Source organism: Sphaerodactylus townsendi, linkage group LG03, assembly GCF_021028975.2.
Source record: "Sphaerodactylus townsendi isolate TG3544 linkage group LG03, MPM_Stown_v2.3, whole genome shotgun sequence".
NCBI lineage: Eukaryota > Metazoa > Chordata > Lepidosauria > Squamata > Sphaerodactylidae > Sphaerodactylus > Sphaerodactylus townsendi.
In genome coordinates, this window is record NC_059427.1 from 113,526,551 (window position 1) to 113,539,914 (window position 13,364).

The following is a 13,364-nucleotide window of genomic DNA, read 5'->3' on the forward strand; positions in this document are numbered from 1 at the left end:
GTTATTTAAATATACTATTAAATCAGTCACAAATCATATAAATTAGTCATCAACAAAGGCTGTAGTTTAAAATTAAAATCTATACCTAAGTGTTTAATTGAATAGTCCCTAGTGATGTAATGGCTGACATAGTGGATTGAATCAGCAGCATCTTTGCCCATGTGCAGTTCTGCAGAAGTCTGATGCAAATCTGTTTGGCAGGTACTTGTCACTGCTCAGCATGAACTAAACAGGAAGGGTGATGGGTTAAGTTGGATTGTCAAACATTTGTGGTGAAATTTGCTGCATGTATAGTGTCTACTACCCTTAAGAATGTATTTTTGCAGATAAAGTCTTGTCACTCTGCCATGACCTCCTGGCAACTGTTGATACAATAAGGAGCTGAAGGCATCTTGGCCATCTTCTGGTCAACTGCTCCGATGTTGACAGGGTACTTGCCGCAGAAAGACCTACCACATGTCTTCTTGATCCATGCCCCTCATGGTTGGTGAAGACCATGTTGGGTATTATCAACGGCTCCCTTGCACAAGGAATTTTCCCCTGGGAGACTGAAGGAGGAGTGGTATGCCCACTTTTGAAAAAGCCATCCTTAGATATTTTGGATATGGCCAGCTAGCGCCTGGTTTCAAATATTTTGTTTCTGGGAAAGGTAGTTGAGAGAGCTGTGGCAGAACAGCTGCAGATGTTTCTGAAGGATTAATCAGTTCTGGATCCCTTCCAGTCTGGGTTCCACCTTGGCTGTGGGTCAGAGATCATGCTGGTCACTATCACAGATGAGCTTCGGATGCAACTGGTTAGTGGTGTTCGATCTCACTTCAGCACTGATATGGTCGATGATGACCTTATGACCCTTCGGCTCACCAATGCTGGGATACAGGGTATGGCCCTACAGTGTCTGACCTTGTTTCTCCAAGACTGGGGACAACAGGTGACAGCTGCTTGGTGGCATCCACCTGTTTGTGGTGTGCCACAGGGGGCTATCCTCTTCCCGATGTTATTTAACATCTGCATGCAACACCTGGCTCAGCTTGTCTGGAGGTTTGGGCTGGGTTGTCGTCCATATGTTATGACACACAGCTTTTTCTGTGGATGGAGGTCCAGCCAGCCTCCACCTCAGATGTGTTGGGTCAGTGTTTGGAGCCTGTATCTGGATGGTTGAAGAAGAGCAGACTGAAATTAAATCCCATGGAGACAGAGGTCCTGTGGCTGGGTTGGAAAGAACTGGTTGAGGGGTTTCAGCTGCCTCAATTTGATAATGAGGTGATACAACCTGCTTCATTTGTCAAAAGTCTGGGTGGGACCTTGGAGTCTTCCCTAACTATAGGGGCCTAAGTGTCACAGACAGTGAGATTGGCTTTTTTCCACCTTCAAGAGGCCAGGCAGCTGGCCCCCTACCTGTACTGCTTGGGCCTAGCTACAGTGATCCATGTGACGGTCACTTCCAGGCTGGACTATGGTAACTCACTCTATGCAGGCCTCCCTTGAGACATATGCAGAAAGTGAAACTGGTCCAGATTGCTGCTGCAAGGGCCCTGATTGAAACTATGGTGAGGGAGCACATAACGCCTGTGCTATGCAAGCTGCATTAGTTGCCAGTGGAATTCCAGATTAGGTTCAAGGTATTAGCCTTGACTTCCAAGGCCTTATACAGTCTGGGGCCCTCATATCTACAGAACCACATCTCCCTGTACAGCTCAAGGAGGACATTGTGGTCCTTCAATAACAACTTGCTGGTGGTCATTGGCCCCAAGGACATTAGGTTGACCTCAAACAGGGCCAGGGCTTTTTTGGCTCTGGCTCCTGCCTGGTGAAATTCTGTCAGTAGACACCAGGGCCCTGCGGGTCCTTCAACAGTTCCACAGGGCCTGTAAGACAGAGATGTTCCACCAGGACTTTGGTTGAGGCCTCCCTTGATGATGTATTCCATCCTCCTGTCCTCTCTCACCACAATAATCACAGTTATTAGTTACTGTTGTTTATTGATTAGCTGGTGCCAAACCCTCTGTTCTTTTCTGGTTGTATGGCAAACTGAATTTCTTCAACTGTACTTCTGAACTGAGGCACAGCTACCACAGTTAAATGCCATAAAAGATTTCTAATATGACAACAAAGGGATGTGAATGGGGTAGTGTGTGTCTGTGGTGGTGGGGAATACTTGGAAGGAGGGGTCATAGTGAGCAGTACCCATGTTTTGTATAACTCAATTCTAGGTCTCAGTGTCTAGGCCCAAGTATTCCATTAAATTAATGAATGATAGTGTGCTTACTCAGTTTATAATAAGGTATGCTTAACTTTCTATTAAAAAATAAAACACTGACACCAAAATAACCTTAAAAAGTAGTTCAGAAAAAGCACATCACACAAATAGCAGACAAATAATACATTCAGTTTCTAAAATTGCTTTAAAAATGGTTAACATATTTTGCTTGGAAACAGGGAGGTAGAACATATGAAGTCAGCATGTTGTGAGTGGAAATAGAAGTCAAAGGCAGAAAGTCAAAGCAAGTCTGGCTGCCATTGGGGCAGAAAGAGTAAGTGGCAACATATACCTCCCACACCAAAGGGGACTTTGCACAGTCACTTTTTGACCTGGCTTCATGAGTATGGTGCACACACTTTCAGGTTTTCCTGCACTTAAATAAAACAGAGGAGTGGCATTCCATCCAAAGAGATCATCCAGGTCTTCATTAGAACAAAGCTCAGGTTGGCAAACTGCTAGAAATCTTGGCAGTATGGTAGTAAGAGCTGGGATGATTGTGAAAGATGGTCTGTTGTATGCAAAAATCATGTCATCATTGGGGTGTTGTGTGGTTTCTGGGCTGTATGGCCGTGTTCTACACACAACACCCCAGTGATTCCGGCCATGAAAGCCTTCAACAATACATGCCATCATTCCTTATAGGAATGACTGTAAGTAGTTTAACTTTCAAGTAGCTGAAAATATGTGAAGGTGATCATTTTCTGCAATAGCAGCGGAAGAGTTGGCTTTTATACTCACTTTTCTCTATTTTTAAGAAGTCTTAAAGTGGCTTAAAATTGCCTTCTTCTCCCCACAAGACACCTTGTGATATAGGTGGGATTGAGAGAGTTTGGAGTGAACTCTGACTGGCCCAACAACACCCAGCAGGCTTCATATGGAGAAGTGGGGGGGGGGGGGATCCAGTCCGCCTCTTATGTAAAACAAGTCTACCACTCATGTAGAGGAATAGAGAATCAAGCGCAGTTCTCCAGATTAGAGTCTGCCACTCTTAACCACTACACCATGTTAGTCACATTTGGTCTTGTACCAGTGGCAATGAACTGTGCTGTTATGATATTTTGGTGTTCATTGTAGTGCAAGGGCTCATATCCACCCACTGGGCATGTAAATAGCTGGACTGTGACTCAGACTCCAAGGATGGCTTTGGCTGATCTCATAAGTCTTCTGACTTTGACAGCTGTGGTAAAGTGCCTCTCCTAAGGTTCCATAAGAGAACAGGACAGGGTTGTCACATAGGATATCTGGTTATTTTAAGGCTTTTTTATTTGTTTATTTGGTAACCTGCTGGTATCTCAGTGGCTGAAGAAGCAGACGAGAATATTCCCAGGTTCTATTGTTTTTCTGTTAGGAACTGCATGGATGCCACTAAGCCATGTCACACAGTAAGCATTACCATCGGGTGGGGGAATTGCAGTCCATCAGCATTAATTAGCATCAGTTAATTAATTAGCATCAGTTTCTTCAGAATTCTTGCTTTTATCCCAGCATATGTCACTTTTGCAGATGACATGATGTAGGTATGTCATGGGCCCCATCTCTGACCACTGGTCTACCATGCTCAGTTCCCTGCTATTTCAAACAATGTTTCCCCTGCCATTTTTGCCTCCCCCTTTTTATGCTATTTGGCTGTTGCACATCTCTGGGAATGTGGGCAAATCCTAGCAGTAAACGTGACCACACTTCCATCAGGACAGGAGTTATTGTTTCATGCAATTAATGTGGGCACAGTACTACCAGAGAAAAATGATAACCTCATGGGAACATAATCAGTGCAGGAAGGCCCTTAATAGACTCTGTACTTCTGACTGGGTAGATCAGTTGAGTTTAAATGACTGCTTTGTCATATTTCCCATCTCTAAGCCTCTGTTCCCCATCAATAAAGTGGTATCAGTGCTCTCCTCCCAAAGTTGTGGTATTAATGATGGGAATCATAAATTATATGGAGGTGATCTTGTTTGTGTCAAGAAAGATTTTCTTTCACATAATGAAAGCCACTTAAAAGTAGGTACAGTTCTGTGAACTTGACCTTATTGGCAGGCAGAGTTCTTACAGTTAAAAAACCCTGCCCAAATTTGGTATGTTGCACTTAAATGAATTAACTTTCCCATCAGCACACACCAAGGACTCATATGCATAACTCTGCACTAAAACCATATCAATTTTGATGGAGCGTCTGTATCAAGATCAGTGGCTATTGTAGCTTCTAATAGTGCACCCTTTGTCATTTAAGACTAGTGCATCATCCTTCATCATCTCGACTACCTCAGTGATTTGACAGGAGACAGTGCTGCCCCTGATCACCATCTCCTTTCTGCCAGCCCTGAGCACAAACCTGCATCTTTCAACTCCCAACCATCCAGTTCCTTTCCCCATGGGCTACTATCTGACTTCCAAATACTATCTTGTGTTCTCCCCACCCTTCATCCTGCCATCCTAAACATCCCTGGGGGATGGGAGGTGGGTGTCTCCCTTTTCCATGGACCAAAAGGCCAACTCTGTTCAGTTGGTTACAAAAGCTGGCTAATTTCAATTCAGGGGAGAGGCTGATTGTGTGGTAGCAGCTATCGGACCAGTCCAGTTGCTTTGCCTTGCAAAAGTCATTGTCTCCAAGTCTTGAACTCTGTGAATTGGAATGTCTATGGAATGTCGGAGTGGTGCCATATTGAAAGCACCCAGTGGACCTGGTTAAGTCACTTGGCTTTATGTTTTTACGGTGCTGGTTGGAAAGTGCTGTGAAGTCACAGCTGACTTAATGGCAACCCAATAGGGTTTTCAAGGCAAGAGATCTTCAGAGGTGGTTTGTCATTGCCTGCCTCTGCATAGCAGCCCTGGACTTCCTTGATAGTCTCCCATCCAAATACTAATCAAAGCCAACCCTGTTTAACTTCTAAGTTCTCATGAGATTGGGCTAGCCTGGGCTATCTAGATTTTTGTAGGCTCTGTTAAATACATGTGGTTTCTTACTGGTAACCGCACGCACAAAGCCCTTAGAATTGGAAGGTAACTTATTTGATTTCATCAAATGGAGAATTTGGACATTCTATTCAGAGCAGCAGATGCTAAACATTAACAGAAGGATGCCACAGTGTCCTCCAGCACAAAGCAGATTTTTTTCCCAGAATAATGCTTTGTTGAATGGGCCAGCTGTCTGTTAATTCTGTCTCACATCCGACAGGGCTCATTGTGGAAAAGGGAAATGTGTAGTGTCTATTTGTTGGTTTGTTTTATTGTCTCAGGCAAGAGTCATCACAACATCCAAATGGAAAATATGAAGAGTGTCAGGCAAGCTCTGAAACTGACAGGAATAATACTATTCATAGCAGCTTTGCTACTAGATCACAGGAAGATCATGAACTAGTAAACAAGCCTCCCGTCATTTATCCTCTGGTAGTGTTGGGTTAAAGGGTCTGTGGAGTTTCTGGAATTACAAGTAAGGTTTGGCTGGTGATTGTACAACTGTTACAAAGCCTGGTCTGCTATTTTCAAATAGGACTTTAGAAGAAACTGTGAGGAACTTTCTTTTATTTTTTTTAAATCCCTACTTCACCTTTCCATTTGGCATAAGGGCAACTTTTCAGCACATCAAAATGACAGGAAAAAAAACAATAAAATCAAAAACACATTAATAGAATCATAGAACAAAACAAAAAGCATGAAAAAGCAGCAATTAAAGATTTTATCACTTTTAATACAAGTCCTTAGAGGTGCATCAGAGGCCTTGGTCAAAACTGACAGAGGTGGCAGCCTCTGGAGGCCAGCTCCTTAAATAAAAGTAACTCCTAGGTAAGTGGTGGCAATTGGTCATGGCAATTGGCTATGCTGGCAGGGGCTGATGGGAATTGTAGTCTATAACATCTGGAGTGCCAAAGGTTAGCCACCACGGTCCTAGGTAGTGGCAGTTGAGCAACTTGCAATGAAGGTTCTAGTCAGAACCACAAAAGAAGCACAGCTGTTATGTGACTTCATATACAAGTTCTTCTTTGTATAGCTGGGTTGAATTTTCAAGGAACTCTTTAGGTAGCTATATCTCCAGAGAGTCTTGGTTATTTTAGGGAAGAGACATATATCACTGTGTCTGGTAGCTCCTCCAACTATTTTTAAATTTTTGTTTATTTATCTGTGCACTTGTTTCCTACCCACCATCAAAGTCTCTGTTAATGCAAATGCTAAAATCATTTAAAACCATACCATGTTCAGGATGAAGATGACCAGGAGATGTGTGAATTTATCTGCCATTTCCTGGACCACCTTTGTTCTAGAATGGTCCACTTGGGTCCCCAGTTCTGTCCCCAGGGCACCAAGACCCAAGTGCAGCATTCTAGAACAAAGACAGTCCAGGAAATGGCAGATGAATTCACAAATCTCCTATCATCTTTATCCGGAATGGGGTATAGCTGATGAAAATGTATTATTTTGACTGAAGAGAGCTTTGGCATATTGGGTTCAACAGCTGGATGTGCAGGAAATAACTGTTATACTTTCGTGCAATGTTGTCCTGATGTCTCTTGTCAATATTCCCCTAATGTCCTGTTTCTTTTTTCCAGATTGGCTTCAGTCTGTCCAAGCTTTGATGATCCTGTCTGTCATCTTCAGTGTTATATCTCTGTTCCTATTCTTCTGCCAGCTCTTCACTCTCACTAAAGGTGGACGGTTCTACCTTACTGGCATTTTCCAGATCCTTGCTGGTAAGTAATAGAAGAATGGTTTGCAGTATTGCAAAGGGAGCATTTTAGATGCAGCAGTAACTAATGAAGGAGAACAAGACAATACTAAAAAAGCACAGTCAGCTACTCAGATGGGAATATGTTCGAAATGGAACCCTGGCTCTCAAAATGGGTCTCTTAAAAGAAGAGGAACTCCGGGCAACCTCCATATATTTATGAATCCAGGACTGCTGAATACTGTGACTGTTTAAATTATTTTCTTTATTGAAGATGCCATTTGACAAACCTTGGTCCTGGGTGAGGAGCTACTGTTTTTCATCTAACTTGGCAGCCATTTGATACTGTAGAATCAAATGCATTTTTCATTTTCTGCCTCTCCTTCCCCAGTTTCTTTTCCCTTGCAGGCAGTGGCGTAGTGGTAAGAGCAGGTGCACTCTAATCTGGGGGACCGGGTTTGATACCCCACTCTGCCACTTGAGCTGTGGAGGCTTATCTGGGGAACTAGATTAGCCTGTGCAGTCCAACACATGTCAGCTGGGTGACCTTGGGCTAGTCACAGCTTTTTGGAGCTGTTTGAACCCCACTTACCTCACAGGGTGTTTGTTGTTGGGGGGGGGGGGGGGGGGGAAAGGCGATTGTAAGCCCCTTTGAATCTCCTTACAGGAGAGAAAGAGGAGTATAAATCCAAACTCTTCTTCATCCTCAAATACTACACTGTGAAACTTGTGAAGGAAATGTGATCCAAGGTGACTCCAACACCCTGTTGTTGAGCAAAAGTCCAAATGTCCCCTCCTGACCATCAGACCTAGGACCAACTGCTACTACCTTCACACAGCCAGTTGTTTCCCGTGCCTCGGTACCTTGTATTTCCTCAAAGAAAACAGAGGTTAATGTTTAGACAGTCTGAATAGGGATCCCAATGCATGGAGCTGACTAACCATGGCTCATTGGTTGTGAAAAGTGCCATTTAGTCATAGCTGACTTTCCATAATCCCACCAAAGTTGTTTGGGCAAGAGATGGACAGAGGTGGTTTGTCATTGCCAGCCTCTGTGTAGCAGCCCTGGATTTCCTTGGCAGCTTTAGGGAAAGCCAAATTCTGGTCTGTGGGAGCTCTGTGAGAGATGAGAACTGGACTCTAGCCTGGAAGGAGAAAAGGAGGCCTTATGACTGATGCCATGCTGTGTCACAAAGCCAGGTGTGTTCCTTATGGGAGGTTGGGACCTGATTCCAGTCCACCTGCCTTAAGTACAGTGAACTAGGCATGAGGATGAGGAAAGAACATATATCCTGTACCGGTTGCCAGTCTCCTGTCTTCTCTGAACTCACTCTGGAACAGTGCCAGGTCTGTTGAGGAGTTGTGTCACCAAAAGAAACTTCTTCCTGAATTGAGCTTGTTCTATATGAGAGGTGGGGAGGAGAAGATGTGTCACTGGAGGACGTCTCTACCAAGTTCTGACTCTTGAAGATACTGTGAAAGGCTGTCAGCTCCCATTAAAGATGTGTAGTGTATAACAGACTTATTTGTTCCATCTTTCTATCATTTAAATTTTCAAGGCAGCATACAAATGAGTTTGAACCAATAAGTTGAGATAAGAATACAAAGCAAGAATATGAATAACAGAATTACTGTAGTACATACCACAGTCTCATATTTTGAGCTTGACTGGTGATCCCGCACCAACTATTGCAACAATAATTTCTCTGGGCTGAAGGAACCCTGACCACCATTCATCAGCTTGCTCTGTGGCTCTGTCTGCTGTAATGCCAGGCTCTAAGCAGAACTGCAGAGCCACTTCTGAGGAGACCTTGCATCAGTAGCTCCTTTTCGGTTGACTCTCCCACATCCCCCTGCATTCCAGCCAAGCTGTTGGCGAACATTCCACACCCCAGCTCTTACAGAGTGAGAGTCTGTTTAGCAATCTCCAGAAGGGGGGAGGGAGGCATGTTGGCCTTTGGCCAAATTAATTTGAATTCTTAAAAAAAAGAACTTGCTTCTTAAGTCAGAGTGGCAAAAATCCTCATAACGCTTCTCAAACTTGGTGAATTTTAATTTTCATTACCTTGTATCTCATCTCTAAGATTTGTGAAGATGAAGCAGCCTCTCTAGGCAACCTAAGAATTGGGGTGAGCAAATGGAATCTGTTGGGTGAAGAAGGATTTGACATGAGAGAGCCCTTTCCATATCCATCAATCAACCTGACATTTTTTTTGAAGAAGACCCTGCTCTATGACTCAGCTAGATGCTAAGAACCATCTAGCTGAGTCATAGAACAGGATCTTCTTCACATCTGCTGATTTTTGCTGTGTAATTCACTAGCAACGCTGGAGAGGATGAATGCTGAGAACAGGAGCCGTTTCTGCTCAGTGTGGGGGGACTTTCAGAAGAACTAAACTGCAATAAAAACTGAAGGCCATCTAGTAATAGTCTGATGGTATATGGTGCTTTTATACTGTAGCTAAGTAGTCCTCCATCTGGCCTGTATTTAGGTGAAAGTTTTCCTGGGAATTTAATGCTCAGAGGGATTAAGAGGAAATAATTACATGCAGTAATAAAATTTAAATCTCTAATATTTACTTGTATTGTACAGTTATTATGCAAAAGTAAGTGGCATTTAAACAATTTTTGAATGCCCAGTTGATGCCCTTGAGGGGTCATCCTATTACAAGTCTGCACCATACTTTTACAAATGAGATAATTTTGGCAACAATTTCTTTGCAGGCATATCTGCATATCACAGAAATGTCTGAAGATGATGCTTGCCATTTGCACTTAGTTAAATGGAAGCTTGAGCTATACAGATAGTATTGAAGCCATCTAAAATGTTGTCAGGTATCTGCTTCAAATTCATGTCTCCCCCTTTAAATCTGAACAAAGGATTTGCAGTTTTGAGGCCTGTTTCTGTTTACTTCCAGATGCAGATCCTCAGAATGCAAGCTGACAAATGTGATTGTGTAGAAAATAAAAACTAAGACAGAGAATTCAAAGCCAGCCATTTCCCATTTCAGTCCGAAGGACAGAAACTGCCTCTTATAGGATGGCCCTCCCAATTTTGTACTGTTCTCCTCCTCCTTGATCTGTAAACAAGAGCTCTCATTCTGAAACTAAGAGTTGAACCCTGTGGCCTTTGTTTCTGCAGTGGGTGTATTGCCATGGGAATAGCAACAGATACCATTTCTGAAAACTGACTTTAAGTTTGCTTTGCAGGATAAGGGACACAAGTCATCTGTGTTAATTCCTCTGCAGGGTGGTGATTTTATCTCAATCCTCTTCTTACTGCAACTGTGCTGTGGTCTAGTGAAGCCTTCTGGTACCTCCAAGGCAGGAGCAGAATCAGTACCTTCTCTCTTGCCCATCTTTTAACATTCATAATCCATGCTGTCTTGTCTAGCTACTGTAGGGGATTTGTGGTATGACCATGGCAGTCTTTGCCATCCCACCCAAACTGGAAGACAATCATTTTTTGCTCCCAGCAAGTGGGCTTCTTCTGATGCTGTGGGTGTCCTCTTCAAGGCCTAGAGAGAATGAGAGCTGCATCAGCAGCTTATGAATTCAACACATTCCTACTCCTGCACTTTCTGTGAACAAAGCAGGCAGTGTGGAGGGAAAGAACAGCTCAAATATCACTGTGGTTAGGTGTAGGTGGTCCTGAGGCACGTTGCAGGGCTTTGGAACAGAGTTGACTCTGGTGGCGCATTGAGCAGGTTGTGGAATTGCTGGGATCAACGAAAAGGCCTTGTTCTGGGCAGTGAATAGAAGAGTCATTGTGTAATCTTTGGCAGTCCCTGATGCTAGCTTTTTTTTTTAAAAAAAAAAACCATTCTAGAACTGGTATTGCTGATCTGGCAATACAAAGAAGCTGAGCTTAGTGGCATTACTGCACTGGGGGCCTGGCTCAACCTGTTCATGCTTTGATCGCTGGGGCTTAGGGTAGTGGAGACAGTGGGATGGAATAATGAGGCAGCAGTCTGGTTTAATGCCTAGCAGCAAGGCAGGATTAGTCATTATGCTAAGTAAGTTAAGGAGTAGCGGTCCAGCCAAATTGCAGTCCCTGCTGAAATGTTATTTTCAGTATGGAAAGTACCTTTCCAGCTTCCTCTACTGAGCATCTTTAACCTCTTCCCAGGTCAAACAAGAGGGTTGGAGGCTATTTTTAATACAATCGTTCCATTAAAAAAATTATTACTGTAGTCCAGTGCATGTTGTAGAAAGCCCATGTTTTCTACACTGTAGGAAATCTGAGTGTGGCTACCAGAACAGATGGATGGGTAGATCCTGAAGGAAACTTGGTTGCCCGTTCAGTTGATCTTTCCACTAAGATGCTGCAAAAATGCAAGATTGGTGATCTGGTTTCTTGTGGTTGCAGAGCTCCTGGATTTTGGGGAAGAAGAGGTAGTTGTAAATTTGGTCCCATGGGTAAGTCTTCCATATCAGTCATAGCATTTCTTGCTTACATTCTGTCTCCTCTACCTCCCAGGCCTCTGTGTGATGAGCGGTGCTTCCATCTACACAGTGAGACACACAGAGTGGTATCACCCTTCAGAGAACCTCTCCTTTGGCTTCACGTACATCTTGGCCTGGGTGGCTCTCCCGCTGGCCCTCATCAGTGGTGTGATTTATGTCATCTTGAGGAAGCGTGAATGAAAAGTCAATTGAGGCTGCTGGGAATGGAGCACTTGGAACAAGGAGGCGTCCAAGAATTAGAAAATGAAAAATGGAATTTAACCAAAAAAAGTAAACCCAACAAGGAAAACCAAACCAAACTGAAAGAAGGGTTACTATGTTCATTGAAGATGTATATAGTATCTATGGTTTTTAAAAAAACCTATTTATAACACTTTTTACATATATGTACATAGTATTGTTTGCTTTCGTTTGTTTGACCTGCCGCCATGTTTAAGCCTAAAGAAAGTGCCTAAGGACTTTGACGCCTAACAGTATATGTAGAGTGTTGTATTTTGCACCCTTCTGCTGTGGAAGCGAATGGATCCCTCCTCCAAAGCTTTCCACTCTCAACCCCAAGCCCGAGCACAAATCAAGAACCAGGCTAGTCCTTCAGATGGGCAAGAGAAACTGTTACTGCACTGATGGTGGCTGATATGGGTGACTTCATTAATATGGGTGACTTCATTAGCCCATATTAACCAACTGATGGAGACCGATATTCAGTGGAAAGGGAAAGGATGTCTACCAGAATGTTGATGCTGCCTCAAACAAGGGTGAGGGAGCAACACTTCTGAGGTTTCTTGGAATGATAGTCAATATGTAGTGTAGTATGTGGACCATAGTCCCACTGTGGCATCCTGAAGTAATGTTGTTACTTCTGCCATGTATAGTCTCCATATTTGACACCCTGAAATCCTTGGAAGAAGAGCAGGATATAAAGGTCATCAGTACATAGTCCCAGAGAGGAGTACTATCAGCTATTGCTTGTTGCATGCATTAAGTCCCGTTGAAGTAAGCATGATTCAGATTACCCAAGACTAGCACTGAGGCTGAGTTAGAAGAAAGTGAGTGGGACAAGAAGAAGAAAAAAAATAGGTGACGTCAGTTTACAGCTCGCCTATGTAGCTGTCTTCAGCTATGCCTGCTGGGGGCTGGTAGACAATGACTTTTTTTTTTTAAAAAAAAGCATTTTCTTTTCCTTTATTTGAGAATAAGCTAAAGTAGAAAAGATGAATGAAATGTGGCAAGCTCTGAACCCCCCCTCCCACTCCTCTCTATGAAATTGAATACCAAATCTGTGAAATGGTGCTATCTATTTACCATTCCTTATATTGCTAAGCTATTTAACCTTTACTCACTGGAAATTCAGATAACGATTTTATGAATAAACCAAGGAGTAGGAATGATAAATAATTCTGTGTAATATATACAGCCTATAACTGCTTTTGTACTTAGGAAAGTGGCTATTATTATTAGTATTATTTTTTTAATAAAGCATTTATAACCAAAGTGTTTCCCCTTCCTTCACAGTCAGGAGGGAAGTAAGCCAATCTCATAGACCCCGTAGGATCCCCCCCCCAGCTCCTCTGTAATCCTTTTCTATGCTTCCAAAAGTGTGTCTGGCAATGAACTCCGTTGGCAGTCGCATGTAGGATGTGTAGGCGGTGCCTTTTGATGCTAAGACTCCAGACATTATTATGTAATTATTTTGCTTTGCTTTTCTGATTTTATACCAACTGTGTGGACTAAGAAGCAACAAAATAAAAGCCAGAATAACTCAAACATCTCAGCTCTTTCTTGGATCTCTCACCTTTCTTCTTTTTTTGTCCCACCTGAATGCATGCCTGTGAGTAAAATGGCATAGGGAACCTGGACGTGTGGCATGGCAGTAATTACTAGCTAGCAACCATCAGTTTCTGTTTACACCCACCTTGTATCAGTTTCTCATCACATCTATTTATTTGAAGATTTGCATCTCTGCCAAGGGTGAGGGCA

General features: G+C 43.1%; 1 protein-coding gene across 3 annotated transcripts in view; it reads left to right on the forward strand.

The window, feature by feature from the left end:
* Positions 1-13,151, forward strand: part of PMP22 (peripheral myelin protein 22) — a 37,186-nt gene extending 24,035 nt beyond the window's left edge. For all 3 annotated transcript variants that reach the window (XM_048490389.1, XM_048490391.1, XM_048490390.1), the window contains exons 4-5: positions 6,805-6,945; positions 11,401-13,151. In XM_048490389.1, the coding sequence (XP_048346346.1) occupies positions 6,805-6,945; positions 11,401-11,567 (308 nt within the window). In that variant the 3' untranslated portion in view covers positions 11,568-13,151. The remainder of the gene's footprint in view (positions 1-6,804; positions 6,946-11,400) is intronic.
* The last annotated feature ends 213 nt before the right edge of the window (positions 13,152-13,364 follow it).